This window comes from Indicator indicator, chromosome 27 (genome assembly GCF_027791375.1).
Source record: "Indicator indicator isolate 239-I01 chromosome 27, UM_Iind_1.1, whole genome shotgun sequence".
Lineage (NCBI taxonomy): Eukaryota > Metazoa > Chordata > Aves > Piciformes > Indicatoridae > Indicator > Indicator indicator.
Genome location: NC_072036.1, coordinates 2545026 through 2566669, shown reverse-complemented (window position 1 = coordinate 2566669; position 21644 = coordinate 2545026). Strand labels below are relative to the sequence as shown.

General features: G+C 53.3%; 1 protein-coding gene across 7 annotated transcripts in view; it reads left to right on the top strand.

Annotated features, from left to right (window-relative positions):
* MED23 (mediator complex subunit 23) overlaps window positions 1-8437 on the top strand; it is a 56410-nt gene extending 47973 nt beyond the window's left edge. For all 7 annotated transcript variants that reach the window (XM_054393073.1, XM_054393074.1, XM_054393078.1 and 4 more), the window contains 6 exons: window positions 818-983; window positions 1948-2020; window positions 2958-3172; window positions 4750-4870; window positions 6878-7009; window positions 8122-8437. In XM_054393073.1, the coding sequence (XP_054249048.1) occupies window positions 818-983; window positions 1948-2020; window positions 2958-3172; window positions 4750-4870; window positions 6878-7009; window positions 8122-8295 (881 nt within the window). In that variant the 3' untranslated portion in view covers window positions 8296-8437. The remainder of the gene's footprint in view (window positions 1-817; window positions 984-1947; window positions 2021-2957; window positions 3173-4749; window positions 4871-6877; window positions 7010-8121) is intronic.
* The last annotated feature ends 13207 nt before the right edge of the window (window positions 8438-21644 follow it).

The following is a 21644-nucleotide window of genomic DNA, read 5'->3' as shown; positions in this document are numbered from 1 at the left end:
GGAACCAGCAGTGCCCTCCTGCAGCCCAGCAGGCAGCTGTGTGCTGGGCTGCAGCCAGAGGAGTGTGGGCAGCAGGGCAAGAGAGGGGATCCTGCCCCTTGGCTCTGCTCTGCTCAGACCTCACCTCCAATCCTGCCTCCAGGTCTGGTGTCCCCAGCAGAAGAAGGACACAGAGCTGCTGGAGTGAGTCCAGAGGAGGCCACAAAGATGATCCAAGGGCTGGAGCAGCTCTGCTGTGAGGCCAGGCTGAGGGAGCTGGGGGTGTGCAGCCTGGGGAGGAGAAGGCTCCAGGGGGACCTTAGAGCTGCCTGCCAATAGCTGAAGGGATCCTGCAGGAAGGCTGCAGAGAGACTTCCTGGGGTGTCTCAAGACAGGCCAAGGGGAAATGGTTTGAAGCTGAGAGAGAGCAGGGTTAGACTGGAGCTGAGGAAGAATTCTTCAGTACAGGGGTGGTGAGACTCTGGAATGGGATGCCCAGGAGCTTGTGAATGCCTTCACCCTGGGGGTGTTCAAGGCCAGGCTGGATGAAGTCTTGAGCAGCCAAGTCTAGTTGAAAGGTCTCCCTGCCCATGGTGGAGGTTGGAGTAGATGATCTCTGAGTTCCCTTCCAACCTGAGCTGTTCTCTGATTTGGTGTCACTGCCTTGTATTCTGCTTTTGTCCACATCTCCTATTCTAGTGAAACTGTTCTGTTGTTCTGTTTGTCCCCAGCACCTTCTCTCTCCCCACAGTGATGTGCAGCACGCACACACTTGCAGGCAGCATGCTGCTTACATGAGCCCTTACTGGGGTAGTTTTTGTTCCTTAACCACTGTCACCCATGGCAGGCAAATCACCTGGGCCCTTCCCAAACTGTGACTGGAGGTTCAATGAGTTTCCCAACCCAGCTGCCCACGCTCTCCACGTCACCTGTGTTGAGCTCATGGCTCTAGCTGTTCCTGGCAAGGATGTGGGCAATGCCCTCCTGGATGTCGTGCTGAAGAGGTATGTGGGCTTCACTGCTTCCTCCAGTGTATGCAGATGGCTGAGCTGCTCTGGGATGCTGATTTTTAGTTAAATAGAAATGCTTTAAGTTCATATTGAACAGCATTGTTGGAGGACAAACAAGGCAGAAAAATCATGTGTTCAATTCCTCCCTGAAAGGAGGGTGTGGAGAGCTTGGTGCTGGTCTCTTCTCACAGGTAATTAGTGATAGAACAAGAGGGAATGGCCTCAAGCTGCACCAGGGCAGGGTTAGGCTGGACAGTCAGAAACATTTTTGACAGCAAGAGTGGTCAGACACTGGCACAGGCTGTGGAGTCCCCAACCCTGGAGGTGTTTAAAGGTCACTTGGATGTGATGCTTTGGAATATGGCATAGGGGTGAGCTTTGTAGAGCCGAGTCAGTGGTTGGACTTGGTGATCCCAAGGGTCTTTTCCTACCTGAATGATCCTGTGATTTTCAGTGCTGTAGTGGATTGTGTGGGCTTCAGCAACGGTTGTTTCAGCACAGAATCACAGCATTGTTTGGGTTGGAAAAGGCCTCTAAGGTCATCCACTCAACCCAATGCCACCATGGCCACCAAACCCTGTCCCCAGGTGCCATGGCCACACCTTTCTTGAACACCTCCAAGGATGGGGACTCCACCACCTCCCTGGGCAGCCTGTGCCAATCTCTGACCACTCTTGCAGTGAGCAAATTTTTCCTTCTCTCCAACCTAACCCTCCCCTGGCACAATTTCAGGCCAGTTCCTCTCCCTCTGTCTGTGTTACTCCACCACTGGTTCAGTGGAGTGGCTGAGCAGCAGTGGTGGGATCATGAGCTCTGGGTGAGCAGTTGGACTTGATGATCTCCAAGCTCTCTTCCAGCCTCAAGAGTTCTATGTTTCTGTGGTTCCAAGTGCACCTTGTCTTTGGGTGCACCAGAAGCACAAACTGCAGTTGTGAATTTGCTTTTGTCTTGTCTTTAGCCAGCCCCTGGTGCCAAGGGAGAACATCACAGCCTGGATGAATGCCATTGGACTGATCATCACTGCCTTACCGGTGAGTCAGTGTGGGGCAGTTAAAACACAACCATCCCTTCTCCTCTGTACAGTTCATCATCTTTCTAGGGCATGTTGCAAAAGCTTCTACAATGTGCTGTGTGGTAGCCAACACCTGTGCACTCCACTTGCATGTTTGAGAGACATTTGCTCCTCCAGCATGGAAAAATTGAGCAGGATTTCTGTTTTTCAAGAGGTAAATCAGTGCTGTTTGAAAGCTTCAGTGCCACCTGTGTGGTATTGATAGAGAGCTGGAACCATGAAATCAGGAGGTCTAGAGCAAAGCTCTGTTACTGCTTGTGCTGCATATCCTGCACCTCTCAACCTGTGCCAGTGAGATGAGCTTGCAACTGCACAAGCAAATGTGTGCAGGATTAGAGGTCATGGTCAGCACAGTCTTAGACCTTCTCCTGGTACCTGACCAGGCCTGCCTGAATCATCTTGATCTTGCTCACATCTGCAGGTTTTCCTTTCCTTGCCACTTCTTTTCCTCAGCCACAGAGTTCCTTTTCTTGGCAGAAAGCCAGCATGGATTTCATCCTTATTATTGTTACTGTTCTTCCTGTTCCCTTTCCTTGCATCTCCGTTCTCTGATTTTGTACCTTTTTGGTTCTGTTGTTTACTGGATTTTCACACTGTGCCTGTACTTCTCAGCCTCCTTCCATGAAGGCCTCTGCTGTGCTTCTTTTGGAGACCTTTATATTACTAACTAGATACTTAAACTCATGAGATGTGCCTGGATAATGCCAGAGCCTCGCCCATGCCCCACGCCCTGACAGGGCTGCTTCCTGGCTTGTGCTTCTTCATTGCATCTTTCCCAGAGGTGGTCAGGAGCCCTCACACAGCTGCAGACACTCAAGCAGTGCAGCAGCACTTGAGGAAGCATAGTTCCAGAAGCTGTTCCTTTCAGAAGCACTTCAGGCTGTCTGTCTCCCCAGGAGCCATACTGGATTGTGCTGCACGACCGCATCGTGAGCGTCATCAACAGCCCCAGCCTGACGTCGGAGACCGAGTGGGTTGGATACCCCTTCCAGCTCTTTGACTTCACAGCCTGTCACCAGTCCTACTCTGAGATGAGCTGTAGCTACACCTTGGCTCTGGCACATGCTGTCTGGCATCATTCCAGCATTGGGCAGCTTTCTCTCATTCCCAAGTAGGTGTGATGGTGTCTGGTGATTTGTCCTCAATGCCATGCACGCTGCAGCTGACAGAGCTGCCCTCTAGCACTGACACCAGCAAAGAGGGACAGGAGAGCTCCAAAACTCACCAGAGATCACCATTATTTTTTTTCCACTTCCCTCTTCCACTGACAGAACCCTTGCTGGGTGGTGAAACTCTGGAACAGGTTGCCCAGGGAGGTTGTGGCTGCCTTCTGCCTGGAGGTGTTCAAGGCCAGGCTGGATGAGGCCTTGAGCAACCTGGGCTGGTGGGAGGTGTCCCTGCCCATGGCAGAGGGCTTGGGTTGGTGATCTCTGAGGTCCCTTCCACCCTGATCATCTGTGAGCCTCAGGGATTTTGTCTAGAGTGTGACTGCTTTTAATGAGCCTTTTAAATCTTGGTTAGCTTTCCTGCTTTTATTAATTTAAATTTTTCTCCACTCATTGGCTGTAGCATATTTGTAAGACATCAGCTGTCATCAGTAAAGGTGTCCTCAGTTCTAGCAAGTAGCCTCTGGCTGCACCTGGAGATGATTTGCTGGCTGAAGGATCTGGTAGGCACTGACCTATTGGAGATCAGCTCTGGGGAGAGGGACTTGGGGGTCAAGGTGGACAGAAGGATGCCCCTGAGCCAGCAATGTGCCCTGGTGGGCAAGAAGGCCAAGGGCATCCTGGGGTGCATTAGAAGGGGAGTGGTGAGTAGGCCAAGGGAGGTTCTCCTGCCCCTCTGCCCTGCTGAGGCCACATCTGCAATATTGTGTCCTCAGCTCAAGAAGGACCTCAGGGAACTGCTTGAGAGAGTCCAGCCCAGAGCCACAGAGCTGCTGCAGGCAGTGGAACATCTCCTGTGAGGCCAGGCTGAGGGAGCTCTGGGGCTTGGAGCTTGGAGCAGAGGAGCCTGAGGGCTGCCCTCATTGCTGGGGATAAAGATGTGCAGGGCTGGAGCCAGGCTCTGCTCAGGGATGTCCAAGGACAGCACAAGGGGCACTGGGGGCAAGCTGGAGCAGAGGAGGTGCCACAGGAACAGAAGGGAAAACTTTGTCCCTGTGAGGGTGCTGGAGCCTGGAGCAGGCTGCTCAGAGAGGTTGTGGAGTCTCCTGCTCTGGAGACTTTCCAACCCCACCTGGATGTGTTCTGTGGGACCTGCCCTGGGTGACCCTTCTGTGGCAGGGGGTTGGACTGGGTGATCCCTGGAGGTTCTGTGATTAAAGCAAGTCAAAGATACGACTGCAATAGAAGGCTGGTTGGATTTTCTGCAGTGCTGTGTGTAGGAGAGTACTACCAGACTTCACTTACTAAGTCTTCAAACACTAGACAGAGCTGAAGGTGGTCTGGTGTGTCCCTCTGAGCCCTGAGCTAAGCCTGCTGTTCAGATGGCAGAGGATAGCTTGTTCAGTGTGTGGCATTCTGCTGGGCTGGGTCTCCTTGCCAGTGCTGCTGCCTGGCAGTGCTGCAGAGCATCCCTCAGCTAACCCATCTCTGTTTGATGAAGGGGAGGGACACTGTGGTGCTGAAGGGAGGGAAAAGCCAACCCAAGACCCAGAGAGCTGAAGCAATGTCTTGTGTCCTGCAGGTTCCTCACAGAGGTGCTGATCCCCATAGTGCAAACTGAGTTCCAGTTACTCTACGTTTACCACCTGGTTGGTCCTTTCCTGCAGCGCTTCCAGCAGGAGAGGACTCGCTGCATGATCGAGGTAAAGAGAGCTCTGCACAGCACCCCTCCAGAGCACACAGCACCCCTCCAGAGCACACAGCACCCCTCCAGAGCACACAGCACCCCTCCAGAGCACACAGCTCTGCTCTGCTCTGCACAGCACCCCTCCAGAGCACACAGCACCCCTCCAGAGCACACAGCACCCCTCCAGAGCACACAGCTCTGCTCTGCTCTGCACAGCACCCCTCCAGAGCACACAGCACCCCTCCAGAGCACACAGCACCCCTCCAGAGCACACTGCTCTGCTCTGCTCTGCACAGCACCCCTCCAGAGCACACAGCTCTGCTCTGCTCTGCACAGCACCTCTCCAGAGCACACAGCACCCCTCCAGAGCACACAGCACCCCTCCGGGCACACAGCACCCCTCCAGAGCACACAGCACCCCTCCAGAGCACACTGCTCTGCTCTGCTCTGCACAGCACCCCTCCAGAGCACACAGCTCTGCTCTGCTCTGCACAGCACCTCTCCAGAGCAATCAGCACCTCTCCAGAGCAATCAGCACCCCTCCAGAGCACACAGCACCCCTCCAGAGCACACAGCACCCCTCCAGAGCACACAGCACCCCTCCAGAGCACACAGCTCTGCTCTGCTCTGCACAGCACCTCTCCAGAGCACTCAGCTCTGCTCTGCTCTGCTCTGCACAGCACCTGTCCAGAGCACTCAGCTTTGCTCTGCTCTGCACAGCACCTCTCCAGAGCACTCAGCTCTGCTCTGCTCTGTACAGCACCTATCCAGAGCACTCAGCTCTGCTCTGCTCTGTACAGCACCTCTCCAGAGCACTCAGCTCTGCTCTGCTCTGCACAGCACCTCTCCAGAGCACTCAGCTCTGCTCTGCTCTGCTCTGTACAGCACCTCTCCAGAGCACTCAGCTCTGCTCTGCTCTGCACAGCACCTCTCCAGAGCACTCAGCTCTGCTCTGCTCTGCTCTGCACAGCACCTGTCCAGAGCACACAGCTTTGCTCTGCTCTGCACAGCACCTCTCCAGAGCACTCAGCTCTGCTCTGCTCTGTACAGCACCTATCCAGAGCACTCAGCTCTGCTCTGCTCTGTACAGCACCTCTCCAGAGCACTCAGCTCTGCTCTGCTCTGCACAGCACCTATCCAGAGCACACAACTCTGCTCTGCTCTGTACAGCACCTCTCCAGAGCACTCAGCTCTGCTCTGCACCGCACCTATCCAGAGCACACAGCACCCCTCCAGAGCACACAGCACCTCTCCAGAGCACTCAGCTCTGCTCTGCTCTGCACAGCACCCCTCCAGAGCACACAACTCTGCTCTGCTCTGCACAGCACCCCTCCAGAGCACACTGCTCTGCTCTGCTCTGCACAGGACCTATCCAGTGCACACAGTTTGGAGTTCTGGGCCCTTCCCCCCAGGAAGGACATTGAGGGGCTGGAGCCTGTCCAGAGCAGGGCAGTGAGGCTGGAGAAGGGCCTGGAGCCCCTGGGCTGGAGGAGGGGCTGAGGGAGCTGGGGGTGTTGAGGCTGGAGAAGAGGAGGCTGAGGGAGACCTCATTGCTCTCTACAGCTCCCTGAAGGGAGGTTGGAGTGAGGAGGGAGCAGCCTCTGCTCCTTGGTGGCAAGGGACAGGAGCAGAGGAAATGGTTCCAAGCTGCCCCAGGGGAGGCTCAGGCTGGAGCTCAGGAAATATTTCTGCACTGGAAGGGCTCTCAGACATTGGAATGTTCTGTCCAGGGCAGTGCTGGAGTCACCATCCCTGGGGGTGTTCCAGCAGCATGGAGCTGGTGCTTAGGGACATGGTTTGGTGCTGAGCCTGCAGTGCTTGTGGAGGGTTGGACTGGGTGAGCTTGGAGGGCTCTGCCAGCTGGATGGACTCTGTGATGCTGTGAGTCAGACCTGCAAGAAGATCAACAGTTGGGAATCACCCCAGAAGCAGTGCCTGTGTTTCTGACAGGGCTTGTAGCTGTGTGTGTGCTGCACAGCAGCTGGGGAGCTGTGCTCATGTGGTGCTTTCTGTGTCTGCACAGATTGGAGTTGCCTTCTATGAGATGCTGCTGAACGCCGACCGCTACAGCACACACCTCAGCTACATGGACCCCATCTGTGACTTCCTGTACCACATGAAGTACATGTTCACAGGAGACAGTGTCAAAGACCAGGTCAGTGAGCAGCAGATGGTGCTGCTTGGATTCTCTTTCTTCCCATAGATCCATTTCACCTTTTTTATGAAGTCTTTCCATAGGCAGCAGTACAACCAAATGCTCAGCAGTTGCCTGGGCTCTCTGTGCCAGCTGGGCAGCTGCACACTGCTGCACATCTCATATAGAAACCTTAGGGTGGAAGGCACCTTAAAAATCATCCAGTTCCAACCCCCTGGCATGGGCAGGGACACTTCCCTCTATCCCAAGTTGCTCAAGGATTTTAAAAGCTTTAGATGCAGTAGAACAGGGGATAAGGGACAATGGCTTTGAGCTGGGAGAGAGGAGACTGAGACTGGAGATGAGGAAGAAATTTTTAACAGTGAGGGTGGTGAGACACTGGCACAGGTTGCCCAGGGAGGCTGTGGCTGCCTCCTCCCTGGAGGTGTTCAAGGCCAGGCTGGATGAGGCCTTGAGCAAGCTGTGCTGGTGGGAGGTGTCCCTGCCCATGGCAGGGGGTTGGAACTGGATGAGCTTTCAGGTCCCTTCCAAGCCAACCCATTCTGTGATTCCATGAACCTGTGAGCAGGTATCTCAGATTTCAGGGGTAATTTCTGCAGTCTGAAACTTAAGATATAATTTGAAGGTGCTTCCTCCACCTTGCTACTCTTCCAGCGCACTGGAATTCAAACTGTTGGATGTTTTATCACTTTTCCTCATTTCAATCTCTCCTTTTTCAGTTTTTTGAGCCAATTCCTAATCCATTGATAGAACTTAACACATGACACAGGCATGGCTGCATCCATGTGCAGCAGGGCATTGCTCACCCTATGGGAAGTTTAGTTCCTAACAGGATGCACTTGAAAAGTCTCTGCTGTGTGAGTTTTTTTGCAGAGCTTTAGTGTACAACTGCTGCACCAGGGAAGGGGTCCAAGGCTCCAGGAGGTGCAGAAGTGAATGTGGTAAATAAAACACAGAACACCACTGCTTGCTGTGCCTTCTGCCTGCCTGCCTTGTGGGAGTGTGATGTTCATGTACAGAGAGACACCTATCCAAATGCTTTGTCTTACCAAATGCATTTCTGTCAGGCTTCTTTTTGTAATGATTGGGGTTTTTTGGCTCATTTTGAACAGGTTGAGAAAATCATTTGTAACCTGAGGCCAGCTCTGAAGCTTCGGCTGCGCTTCATCACACACATCAGCAAATTGGAGCCAGCTGCTGTCCCCCAGCAAGCCCTCAGCAACGGGTCCCCAGCACAGCAGCCCAGCCAGGTGCCTGTCAATGTTGCTCTGCCAGTCACACAGTGACAGCAAGTGTTGGGCTGGCCTTGCTGGGAAGGCTTCTGTTACTGCTCCAGGTGGAACATCGTGGGACCTGACATCGGGAAAGGAAAGAGAACCACCTGCAGATCTCTGCTTCCCTTCCTGCTGCACAGTGAAGCTCTCTGACTCTTCAGACCTGTTTGCTGAAGCTCTCCAAAACAAAACTCTGGTCATGGGTTGGAAAACTTCTGTTGGCAGTGAAGCTGTTAAGAACTCTTCTCTTCTTGAGCAGGTTTTGGAGCACAGGAAGGGAGAAGCCTGTGGGAGCAGCGTGTTTCATGGCTGTCCTGCTGCATGTTCTGAGCTGCCACTGTCCCCACAGGCACCTTTCTGAACTGTCTTATTTCATATTGAAATAATTCTGGTGCTTGAGGTGGGACCCAGAGTATCCCTTCTGGCTCCTGCTTCCAGTCACTGAGGTGTCAGGGGTGGTCTTAAGGACACTTGGTAACTCTACAGCAGCAGCTTCTGAGAGCTGCTGGAATTCTTTAAAGCTTTGGACATTTCTACCTTTAGTTTGTTTTTTTCCTTTCTCTGGTAGGTCTGGAAAATGAACTTCTTCAGTGCTGTGGCAGGCAGCAGTGGGGCACAGAAACAGCTTTGTCTTTACCCTCTGTGCAGTTATGGCAAGAAGCTGACTGCAGTGCACTGGCCCTGGGCTGTGTGCAGGTGGTGCCACAGCTGGGCTGGCACTAGCAAATCACTGCCAAACTTGGGTTCATCAGCACTGGGCTACATTTGAGCTTCTGCCTTGGAACTTACAGGCTGTGTATCCTGCTAGCAGTGCTGTGGCTCCAGCCCCTGAGCCCTTACCTGCTGAGCAGAGTTTGTCATTGCCATGGATCAGGCATTGCAGAGCACAGGGGGAAGGTCCCTGAGCATGCAGACTGCTCTGCAGAGCTCAGCAGGCTTCTGAAGGCACTGAACCCTCACCAGCTGCAGTAAGGAACCTCTGCTGCTACCATCTACACTTGAATCTGCAGCAGGACTGGCATGAAGGTGAATTCCTAGCAGTGCATCCCTGGAGTTCACTAGTGCCAACCAAATTCACTTCCTGCAGTGCTAGCACAGCAAGAGACCATAGCAGAGCCATTGCAGACAAGTTTGTAGTGGACTGAGGCTGGGGTTTAAAAGTCAAAAATCCTGCATTGGGCCTCTGCTGGAACTCTTAGAACATTTGTGAGTGGTGAGGGGAAACTTAAAGCTGAGGGTTTGGCTTTGGGGTTTTTTTTGATATTCCAAATCACAGGTGGCCAGTGTGGAATGGACACCCAAGTGCCAGGCTCCCCCCAGCTCCTCTGCTTTTTGGAGAGAGTTTTTATGGAGCAGTGTATGTGCATCTGGCTGGCTGAGCCAGCAGAGGCCTGGAAAAATGTTGGAGTCCTTCTGAAATCAGCGGAGGGAGGTTTGCTCCCTGGGATCTGAGCTCTGTGCAGTGTGGTGCAGCCTCCTGAATGCCCAGGGACTGTCTGCCTGGGACTTACCAACATTCTGATCCAAGGTGTAGCAGCTCAGAGGCCACAGCCACTCTTTGTACTTGGGGTCTGAAATATGCTTTGTTACTTCTCACAGGCAAGGCTGCTGGAGGAGTGTGTGGAGCTATGGGAACTGCAGAATCTTCCAGACAAATACAGAGATTTTTGTATCTTTCAGAATTGTCACAGATTGTTACTGGTTTATTGTTAAAAGCCAATAGGTGCTGCATACAGGAGTTGCTAGAGTTGGTGAGAGACCTTTGTTGGTGAGGGACTTGGTTCATCTGTAAGTAACAGACTGGTAGTGTGGAAGAGGCTGTGCAGGGGAAGATTTCTGCACCTGAAGCTGGGAGGCAGCAGGGGTCCCTCTTTGGCTTGCACTGTCCATGCTTCTCAAACTAGTGGATTTTTTTTTCTGGGCAAGGATTTCCCAGCTGAGCCCTGAAAAAAAAGAGAAGGCAAACTCAGGTTCTTAGTTATCCCTTCAGTGGAAGGTGGGATGGGAGCCCTTCCCCTTCCTCCCTGCCACTGCCCCATAGAGGTGTCTGGCCCTGGGCAGAGCACTGCTGGCTCCATCCTGGAGTGCAGGCAGCAGGGGATGGCTGCTGCACTGCTGCTGGCCCTCGGTGCACTGAGCCTGGAGCCTCCCCTCTGTTGCCCTCATGGCCCTTGGCAGTGTGCCAAGCCTCATGCAGGCCTTTTTCATCTGAAACAATTCCCTGATTCTAGGACTGGTGAGTTTATGCAGCCACAACTGAGCACCAGCAGTGACAGCCATGCCCATGGCAGCAACCCTCAAAGCCTTTCAAGCAGCTAACAGGCAAGCATGCAAGAGCAGAGTGACCTGGAAAACTTCTCTTCTGGCTGCAGGAAGAGCTGGGACTTGATTTCTCCAGTGTTTCCAAATGACCTTCTCCTCTCACTGGGACTGGGTGTGCAGAAGCAGCATCCAGGGGGGTTTGTTGGGTCAGAAACTGGTGCAGAGAAATGATCTCTGTTACCATAGAATCACAGAATGGGTCAGCTTGGAAGGGACCCTCAAAGGACATCTTGTCCAACCCCCTGCAATGAGCAGGGACACCTCCAACTAGAGCAGGCTGCCCAGAGACACACCGAGACTGACCTAAAAAACTGACCTAAAATGTCTCCAGGGATGAGGCCTTCACTGCTTCTCGGGGCAGCCTGTTCCAGTGTCTCCCCAGCCTCACTGAGCTTGGTTAAACCTCACACAGCTGACCATGGCACATGGATCCAGCCTTGCCAGATCTCTTTGCAGGGCCTTCCTGCAGATCACCACTGCCACCCAATTTGCTGTCATCTGCAAACTTCTTGGGGGCGCCCTCAGTCCCCTCACACAGACCACTGCTCCCTTTCAGAGCCATGCTCTTTCACAGTGCTGTGCCCTTCTCATACCAGCTGCCAGCAGATGAGAGGTGGCAGTTCAGCCATCTTTTCATTTTAGGTATTCCACAGATCACTCAGCCAGGACTGAGTGCTCACCATGAGACTGAGTAGTGCCAGAGCCATGATAACCCTTCATGTGATAGAGCTTCAAAACCACAAGGAACTGATTGCAGCAAAGCAGAAGCATTTCAAGGGATCCAGTAATGTGCAGAGTTTAATTGTGAGCATCAGAGACAGGGAGAATTAAAACACCCCGGGAAAGAATCATAGAATTGGCAGGGTTGGAAGGGATCTCAAGGATCATCCAGTTCCAGGTGCTCCAGCCCTCTGCTCATCCTGGTGGCCCTTCTCTGGACACCTTCCAGCACCTCCAGATCCTTCCTGGGACAGAGGCTCCAGAACTGGACCCAGAGCTCCAGGTGTGGTCTCAGCAGAGTGGAGCAGAGGGGGAGAATCCCCTCCCTGGCCCTGCTGGCCACACTTCTTTTGCTGCATCCCAGGATGTGATTGGCTTTCTGGGTTCTTCCTTCTTACCCTTGTTGAAAATGGGAGTTATGTTTCTCCTTTTCCAGACTGGCAGGGGACTTCCCCAGACTGTCAGGACTTTTGGAATACAACAGAGAGTGGTTTAGCAACCTCCTCCCCAGTTCCCTCAGCACCTCTGGGTGTATCTCATCAGGTCCCATGGACTTGAACACTTTCAGGTTCTTCAGATGGCCCTGAACCTGATCTTCACACACCATGGGCAGTTCCTTCTTCCAGTCCCTGTCATTATCTTCCATGACTCCAGGAGTGTGGCTGGAGTCCTTGCCAGTGAAGCCTGAGGTAAAGAAGTCCTTGAGAACCTCAGCCTTCTCCATGTCACCAGCTCCCCTGTGTCCTTTCAGAGGGGCCCACACCTTCCCCAGGCTTCTTTGGACCATCAATATTCCTATAGAAATGTTTGCTGCTCCCCTGGCTCGGTTGAATTCTAGCTGAGCTTTGGCTTTCCTAAGCAGCTCTCTTGCTGCTCAGGTAGCTTCCTTACCTACCCCATTCCAGCTGTCCTTTCTTCCACTCCTTGTAGAGTTTCTTTTTGTGTGACAGCATGTCCAGGAGCTCCTTGCCCATCCAGGCAGGTCTCCTGGCATCCTTTCCTGCTTTCCTCTCTGTGGGGGTACTTTGCTCCTGGGTATGGAGAAGGTGCTCCTTAAAGGACCAAAGGAAGGTGCTCCTTAAAGGACCAAAGGAAGGTGCTCCTTAAAGGACCAAATGCAGGCCTGGAGTTTGCTCAAGCAGCCCCCTCACACGGGGACCTTGTGTGCTGCAGCCTCACCCATGGCACCTCCAGCGCTCTGCAGGGGCTGCCCTACCCACCAGGCTCTCCTCACCCAGCCACCAGAGGAAGGGTGGTTCCCTTCCCATTCCCTACCCATTCCTGAGCCCAGGAATGGGTTGCCCAGAGGAGGTGTGGACACCTAAGCCCTGGAAGTGTTTAAAATCAGGCTGGAGGAGGCTTTGAGCAGCATGGGCTGGTGAGAGGTGTCCTGTCCATGGCAGAGGCATTGGAACTGGATGGTCTTTAAGGTCCCTTCCAACTCAAACCATTCTTTGATTCTGGAAAGCATGAAGCCCTGGAGTGTCTCTTGCCTTTGTTTGTTTGGTTTTAAACAACACTTGCAAAGAGCCAGGAAACCTTCTGGGCTGCTTCTTCATTTTTTTTTTTAATTTCCTTGCAGTTTTATGTCCTAATTACAGCACTTGGGAATCCCCCACTGTGTCAGCACAGCCTTTTAGAGCTGGAAGATTGTAACCACCTTCCCCTAGCTGCTGAATCAAGAAGGAACATCCCTGAGCTTTACTGCTAAAATAAAGCCAGGGAAAACCACTGGTGAGTAGAAGATCTTGAATGTGAGCACTTTGTGGCCTTTAAGGCAGTGTTTGCACTCAGGTCATGACCTGGCTGCTGTTCAAACGTGTCTGACTTCCCTCTTTTGGTGCTCTTCTGGGTGGAGTGATCTGCCTAGCCTAAATAACTGCAGAGACCCACACAACATGAGGGGTTGGAAGGGATCTCCAGGGATCACCCAGTCCAACCCCCTGCCAGAGCAGGGTCACCCAGGGCAGGGCACACAGAACACATCCAGGTGGGGTTGGAAAGTCTCCAGAGCAGGAGACTCCACAACCTCTCTGGGCAGCCTGCTCCAGGCTCCAGCACCCTCACAGGGACAAAGTTTTTCCTCCTGTTCCTGTGGCACCTCCTCTGCTCCAGCTTGCCCCCAGTGCCCCTTGGACATCCCTGAGCAGAGCCTGGCTCCAGCCCTGCACATCTTTATCCCCAGCAATGAGGGCAGCCCTCAGGTTCCTCTGCTCCAAGCTCCAAGCCCCAGAGCTCCCTCAGCCTGGCCTCACAGGAGATGTTCCACTGCCTGCAGCAGCTCTGTGCTTCTGGGCTGGACTCTCTCAAGCAGTTCCCTGAGGTCCTTCTTGAGCTGAGGGGCCCAGAACTGGACACAATATTGCAGATGTGGCCTCAGCAGGGCAGAGTAGAGGGGCAGGAGAACCTCTCTCAACCTGCTCACCACTCCCCTTGTAAAGCACCCCAGGATGCCCTTTGCCTTCTTGGCCACCAGGGCACATTGCTGGCTCCAGGTCCCTCTCCTCTGTGCTGCTCTCCAACAGCTCAGTCCCCAACCTGTGCTGGTCCCATGGGCTGTTAGTGGGCAGAAATATGTCTTCAAGTGACCGAGGCAGCCAGTGTCCCCTGACAAGCATGGTGAAAGGGCACCTGGGGACCTGGGATGAGAGGTGACCTCAGGACAGTTGGTGCTGGCTGCCCCTGGGGCTGTGCCTTGCAGAGGAGGCAGGCTGGGGCTCCACAGCAGCTGGGGCAGAGCAGGACAGGCAGGGCACTCTGTGGTTATAACCAAGCACAGCTGCCCTGCAGTGTCCCCTGGCTCTGACCAATGCAATGTGGCTGTATTGGGAGCCTTTTCTGCTGCAGTGCCACTGCTGCAAGTCCCATTTCATAGAATAATAGAACCACAGAACTGTTCAGGCTGGAAGAGGCGTTTGAGACCACCAAGTCCAACCTCTCCCCCAGAGCTCACAGCCCCTCCCCTGCTGCTGAGCCACTGCCACTGCCCCACGTCCCTCAGCACCACATCCATGCAGCTCTGAAACCCCTCCAGGGATGGGGACTGCAGCACCTCCCTGGGCAGCCTGGGACAGTGCCTGAGAACCCTTGCTGGGAAGAGATTGTTCCTAATCTCCAACCTGAACCTCCCCTGGGGCAACTTGGGGGCAGTAAATGTCTGCAAATGCTTCAATTCCCTGTCAAGAGGAAAGCCATGGAAGGCAGATCACAGAAATCTTTTGAAGGATAAAAGAAATTTCAGAGCTTTGAAGATCTTGTGGTAATGCAGCAGGCCACAGACAGTGCCAGAATAGCAAAAGCCATCCCTGCAGGGGTTGTTTTTTTCCCAAGCAACAGATGGACCAAAATCACAGTTTTTAATGTAGGCTTCTATCAGAGGGGGGAAAAAATCCTAATCTTAGTAGAACTGAAAGCCCATTTAAATATTTTATACTTGCATTTAAATAATTGCCTGAGTACATTTCTAACATGAAATATTTGATAATTCAATGTAGGTCAACATCTGTGTAGATAGAAAATCAGATATCTGCTCTACAGTGCCAGTAGGGCAGCAGGAACAGCCAGCCAGGAGGGGCCTTCAGGAGAGCTGGGGAGGGACTGCTGGCAAGGGCTGGGAGTGACAGGATGAGGCACAACTGATTTTTGTAGATGGATGATGATGGCAGTAGGGCTGCATTGTGAAGTACTTCTTGCAGCACTGCAGCCACACTAGATGGACATGGAATTATTGGAGAGGGTCCAGAGGAGGCCACAGAGATACTCAGAAGCTGGAGAACCTCCCCTGTGGGGACAGGCTGAGAGAGTTGGGGCTGTTCAGCCTGGAGATGAGAAGGCTCCAGGGAGACCTTAGAGCAGCCTTCCAGTACCTGAAGGGGCTCCAGGAGAGCTGGGGAGGGACTTTGGACAAGGGCTGGGAGTGACAGGATGAGGGACAATGGCTTTGAGCTGGGAGAGGGGAGATTGAGACTGGAGATGAGGAAAAGATTCTTTCCAGTGCAGGTGGGGAGAGACTGGCACAGGTTGCACATGTTCAGGTAACTGACTCAATCCCAGGTGTCTATAAGCTGCACTGACTTCAAAAGTCTAAATGTACTCCACTAGAAGGATCTCCCTTGGCTGCAGCTGGAGTGCAGGTGCTTGCATTTGTCAGGTTTACTGAACAGAATCCAGCCCACAGGGAGCCCTGCAGGGTGAGTGAAGGAAACTGGAAGCCTGGGTTAGGTACTTAGAGTAGCATTTTGTTTGGAGAAAGGGGCAGTGTACCAGAAATGAAATCCCTAGCTCAAGCAATGTCAGTGGAACAGTCTTCTGGTAACCTAAAAGAGCACTTTTGGATGAATATTGGCAAATACTTCTTATTTTTGGCCCAGAAGGCCAAGGGCAGCCTGGGCTGCATCCAAAGCAGTGTGGCCAGAGATGGAGAGAGGAGATCCTGCCCCTCTGCTCTGCTTTGATGTGGCCTCACCTGCAGGGCTGTGTCCACCTCTGGAGCCCTCAACACAAGAAGGACATGGACCTGATGGAGAGGTTCCAGAGGAAGCCACAAAGATGATCAGAGGGTTGGAGACCTCTGCTATGGGGACAGAATGAGGGAGCTGAGCCATTCAGCCTGGAGAAGAGCAGGCTCTGGGGACACCTTACAGCAGCCTGCCAGGACCTGAAGGGGCTACAAGAAGGCTGCAGAGGGACTGTTCCCAAAGGCCTGCAGGGACAGGACCAGGGGCAGTAGTTTGAAATGAGAGCAGAGCAGATTGAGATTGGATGTGAGGAACAAGTTCTGCACCAAGAGGCTGCTGGAACACTGCAACAGGCTGCCAGGGAGGTGGTTGAGGCTCCATCCCTGGAGATATTGAAGGTGAGGCTGGACAGGGCTCTGAGCAACCTGATGTAGTGGAGGATGTCCCTGCTGAGTGCAGGGGTTTGGACTGGATGAGCTTTGCAGGTCCCTTCCAACCCAAACCATTCTCTGATTCTATGAATCACTGAATTGTGTCAGTTGGAAAATCCCTCTGAGATCAGAGTCCAACCATCAGCCTCAGAGCACCATGGCCATTAAAGCATCAGAGGTCAGTCAGCTCTGCCCTGGTCTGTGCTCTCATCTCACATCCTGTCTCCACCTTGACACTAAGACCAGATGTCAGCACCTGCCCCACTGCATCCTGCCAGGGGAAACCTCCCAGACTGACAGGAGGATTATCTGAGCCTCTTGCAATCTGAAACCAGCATTCTTCTACCTTTCCAAGGGATGAATGCCTGTGAAAATGGACACCCATAAAACACAGAGGGGATCAGGATCAGGATCCCTACTTCCAGCCATCAAAATCTGACACCACCACCACATCAATGGCAGCTCCTCTAAAGTTTCTCTTGCAGCCTGTTCCCTGGCCTGCCCTATCCCATCTTTAGACAAATGATTCTGCTGGAAACTTCATGGAGGCTTAGATCCTGTCCAGCTGTGCAATTGGTCTCTCTGCAGCTGAGAAGAAAATCCTTTGGAAGTTGTTTATTTACAGGGAACAGCTATGAATAGTTCCTGATGAGTTTGCTCTGCTGGCTGCAGTGGGAAGGTGCCAGGGAAAAGCCAGCTGGGGACATCCCCTCTGCTGTCAGTGCTTTCCCTGCCCCACATTCACTGTGTGGAGCATCCTCAGTGGGTGCTGAGGAGGTTGGTTTCATTTTGACACTGGCAGGGACTGCTGACATCTGAGGAGCTAAAAGCAGTGGCAGCACTACTGAGTCATTAGCATGCCCAGAGAAAAGCCCTTGCAAGGAGGGGAAAACCCAACTGCTTACAGAAAATCCCAACCATAAAACACAAGGTGGATATTTTAATTGCTTAAAAACTAATTCCTGGCTTCTTCCTACCTGGCATCAGCCACAGTGTGGCCAGCAGGTCTAGCAATGTAATTGCCTCCCTCTGCTCAGCACTGGTGAGGCCATATCTGGAATGCTGGGGTCAGGTTTGGGTCCCTCACTCCAAGAAGGACATTGAGAGGACTGGAGCAGATCCACAGACAGGCAAGAAAGCTGGGGAAGGGCCTTAAACAAATCCCATGAGGAGCAGCTGAGGGAACTGGGGTTGGTAGTGTAGAGAAGAGGAGGCTGAGGGGAGACCTTATAGTTCCTCCCTGAAAGGAGGCTGCAGTGAGGTGGGGGTTGGTCTTAGGTGACAGAAGGAGAGGAAATGGCCTGAAATTGTGCCAGGGGAGGGTTAGGTTGGAGATTAGGAAAAATTTCTTTGCTGCAAGAGTGGTCAGGGATTGGCACAGGCTGCCCAGGGAGGTGGTGGAGTCCCCATCCCTGGAGGTGTTCTGGAAAGGTGTGGCCATGGCACTCGGGGCCATGGTTTGATGGCCATGGTGGTGCTGGGCTGCTGGTTGGACTGGATGATCTCAGAGGGCTTTTCCAACCCAAGCAATTCCATGATTCTGCGGTTCCAACAAGCAGTTAAAGCAGTAAATAGGACAGGATCCAGTTGTGCCCTCACCTTGTTTGCCAGATGTGACAGAGTGATGGACACTGTACCAGCCCCAGTGTGGAGGGAAGTGGTAGTGACAGGACTGGGGGGAATGGAATAAAGCTGGAAGTGGGGAGATTCAGACTGGATGTGAGGAAGAAGTTCTTCCCCATGAGAGTGGTGAGAGCCTGGAATGGGTTGTCCAGGGAGGTGGTTGAGGCCCCATCCCTGGAGGTGTTTAAGGCCAGGCTGGATGAGGCTCTGGCCAGCCTGCTGTAGTGTGAGGTGTCCCTGCCCATGGCAGGGGGGTTGGAACTGGATGATCCTTGTGGTCCCTTCCAACCCTGACTGATTCTATGACCTCCCTCAGAAGGGGGCTTCATGGATCTTCAATGCCACAGGTAGGAAGCCAGGGAGGTTGTTAAAGGGAACACTGAACCCCAGCACTGTGAGGTAGTTTGAAGGTTGCAGCTATGAAGTTTTCTAAGAGCATGCACATCTGGGGGACAAACAGGTAGCTAAATCCAGCTGTGAAGTCAGTCTCCTTCTCTGCACTGGGCCCTCTTTACTGTAGAAATCAAGAGAGAACTAAGCAAACTATGACTCTTAAATGCCACATCCACACCTCAGGGCCTCAGGGGACAAAAGCATAATCTCATAGGCTCTAAAGCTTGCATCAGCTTTAGTCCTATTCAGCACCCATGCCTCATTGCATTCCATGTTTGCCTTTGAACCTGGTGGAGATTTTTCAACATATTGGCAGGTGGAAGTTTTTTTGATACAATGGAAAAAATCCTGCAGTACTAAAAGTAATTCTTGTAGAGAGTGAAAGAGACAGTAAAAACATCTCATCCCTTCTCTCCCTGGACAGCACAGCAGCTCAGACTGTGAACATTTTGTTCTGGGGGTTAGCCTGGACCCTGCAAGCTCTGTGCAGTCCCCTGCAGTTCAAGACACAGGAGCCCTGCTGGTCTCCTTGGTCAGAAAGGGCTTGGTAGGAGTTACCAAGCTGATAAAATCCTTTGCTAGACACTTGTAGGAGCATCTGCAGTGGGGCACATCCCTCCCTTAGCATGGTGATGAGGTTCAACAGGGTCAAGAGCTGAGTGCTGCACTTGGGGCTCAACAACCCCATGCAGCTTTGTGGGCTTGGGGCAGAGGGGCTGGAGAGCTGCCTGGAGGAGAAGGAGCTGAGGGTGTTGGTTGATGGCCAACTGAAGATGAGCCAGCAGTGTGTCCAGGTGGCCAAGAAGGCCAATGGCATCCTGGCCAGCATGTCCAGGGATGGGGTTGTCCCCTCTCCTCAGCACTGGTGAGGCTTCACTTCACATCCTGGGTTCAGTTTTGGGTCCCTCACTCCAAGAAGGCCATTGAGGTGCTGGAGCATGTCCAGAGCAGAGCAGCTAAGCTCTTGTGAGGAACAGCTGAAGGACCTGGGGTTGTTTAGTCTGGAGAAGAGGAGGCTGAGGGGAGACCTCATCACCCTTTACAATTCCCTGAAAGGAGGTTGGAGCCAGCTGGGGGATGGTCTCTTCTCACATACAACAAGTGACAGGATGTGTTCCTGTGTGACCTGTGCTGGATCCTATGGTCCTGCTCCTGAGGTCCCTTCCAACCCCTAGCATCCTGTGAGCTGTGATCCTGTGACAAGAGGAAACAGCCTCAAGCTGTGCCAGGGGAGGTTCAGGTTGGAGATTAGGAACAATCTCTTCCCAGCAAGGGTTCTCAGGCACTGTCCCAGGCTGCCCAGGGAGGTGCTGCAGTCCCCATCCCTGGAGGGGTTTCACAGCTGCATGGATGTGGTGCTGAGGGACGTGGGGCAGTGGCAGTGGCTCAGCAGCAGGGGAGGGGCTGTGAGCTCTGGGGGAGTGCTTGGACTTGGTGGTCTCAAAGGTCTATTCCAGCCTCAACAGTTCTGTGGTTCTATGAATCTGAGTGTAGATGTGAAATCACAGCTCACAGGATGTGAGGGGTTGGAAGGGACCTCTGGAGATCTTCCAGTCCAACCCCCTGCTACAGCCCAGGACCATAGAATCCAGCACAGGGCACACAGGAACACATCCAGACAGGGCTGGAAAGGCTCCAGAGAAGGAGACTCCACAACCTCTCTGGGCAGCCTGCTCCAGGCCTCTGGGACCCTCACACTGCAGAAGTTCCTCCTCATGGTGAGGTGGAACCTCCTGTGCTGCAGTTTCCATCCATTGTTCCTTGTCCTATCCCAGGACACAACTGAGCAGAGCCTGTCCCTGTCCCTTCCTTCCTGACCCCCACCCCTCAGCTATTGATAGACATTGATCAGATCCCTCTCAGCCTTCTCCTCTCTACACTAACCACCCCCAGGGCTCTCAGCCTCTCCTCCCCAGGCAGTGCTGCAGTCCCTTCAGCATCCTTGTAGCCCTCCCTTGGACTCTCTCCAGCAGATCCCTGTCCCTCCTGACCTGGGGAGCCCAGAGTTGGATGCAATATTCCAGGTGAGGTCTCACCAGGGCCAAGGTGTTTAGCTCTCCAGGTGGTATCCTCTCCATGACCTACACTTGTCTGATTTATCATCCTGGGGCCCTCTTATGGTGCCCTCAAGGTCTCCACCATCACCCTTTGCTTGTACCCTTGGGGCTAAGGCCTGCAGATCTCTTGGTGACATTAGTTTCAAGTAAATTGTCCCCCCATGGCCTCCTGAGCTGAACACCCAAAGCACTTGTCCCCAGTGGGAGGCCTTCCAGCTCTGCTGGGCCTGAGGAGGAGCTTGGTCTGCCTCAGAGCCATGTGTGCAGCCTTGTGCTGCCAGGCTGCCCTGACTCACCACCCTGAGAGCATCAGCTGAGGACTGGCTGTGGAGCAGTGCCAGCCATGCCTGCCTCTGAAACCCAGAGAGAGCTGCACAGCCTTAGCTGCATTCAGAGGCTGACTTCTTGCTGTTCAGGACATGCTCAGCTGCAGGGCAGAAGCCTCAGCAGGCCAGCAGTAAAGGACCACCTGACTGATCCAGGTTTCCATCTAATGCCTCTTACAGCTGGAATGGTGGAGGAATAAAGGCAAGGCTGAAGGGCTGCTTTCCAGTGTCCTCCTTGTGACAGTGTGTGACACACGGGGGCTGTGGACTCTCCCTCTCTGCAGATATTCAAGACCTGGCTGGATGTGTTCCTGTGTGACCTGCTGTAGGTGACCCTGCTCTGGCAGGGGGTTGGACTGGATGAGCTCTGGAGGTCCCTTCCAGCCCCTGACATTTTGTGATTCTGTTATTGAGACAACATCCTCCGTGGTGCTCCATAGAATCATAGAATCATAGAATCAAGAAGGCTGGAAGAGACCTCAAGGATCATCGAGTCCAACCTGTCACCCTACACCTCATGCCTATCTAAACCATGGCACCAAGTGCCACGTCCAATCCCCTCTTGAACACCTCCAGGGATGGTGACTCCACCACCTCCCTGGGCAGCACATTCCAATGGCCAACCACTCTCTCTGGGAAGAACTTTCTCCTCACCTCCAGCCTAAACCTCCCCTGGTGCAGCTTGAGACTGTGTCCTCTTGTTCTGGTGCTGGTTGCCTGGGAGAAGAGACCAAACCCCTCCTGGCTACAACCTCCCTTCAGGTAGTTGTAGACAGCAATGAGGTCTCCCCTGAGCCTCCTCTTCTCCAGGCTAAACACCCCCAGCTCCCTCAGCCTCTCCTCATAGGGCTTGTGCTCAAGGCCTCTCCCCAGCCTTGTTGCCCTTCTCTGGACATGCTCCAGCAATTCAACATCTTTCCTAAACTGAGGGGCCCAGAACTGGACACAGGACTCAAGGTGTGGCCTAACCAGTGCTGTGTCCAGGGGTACAATGACCTCCCTGCTCCTGCTGGCCACACTATTCCTGATGCA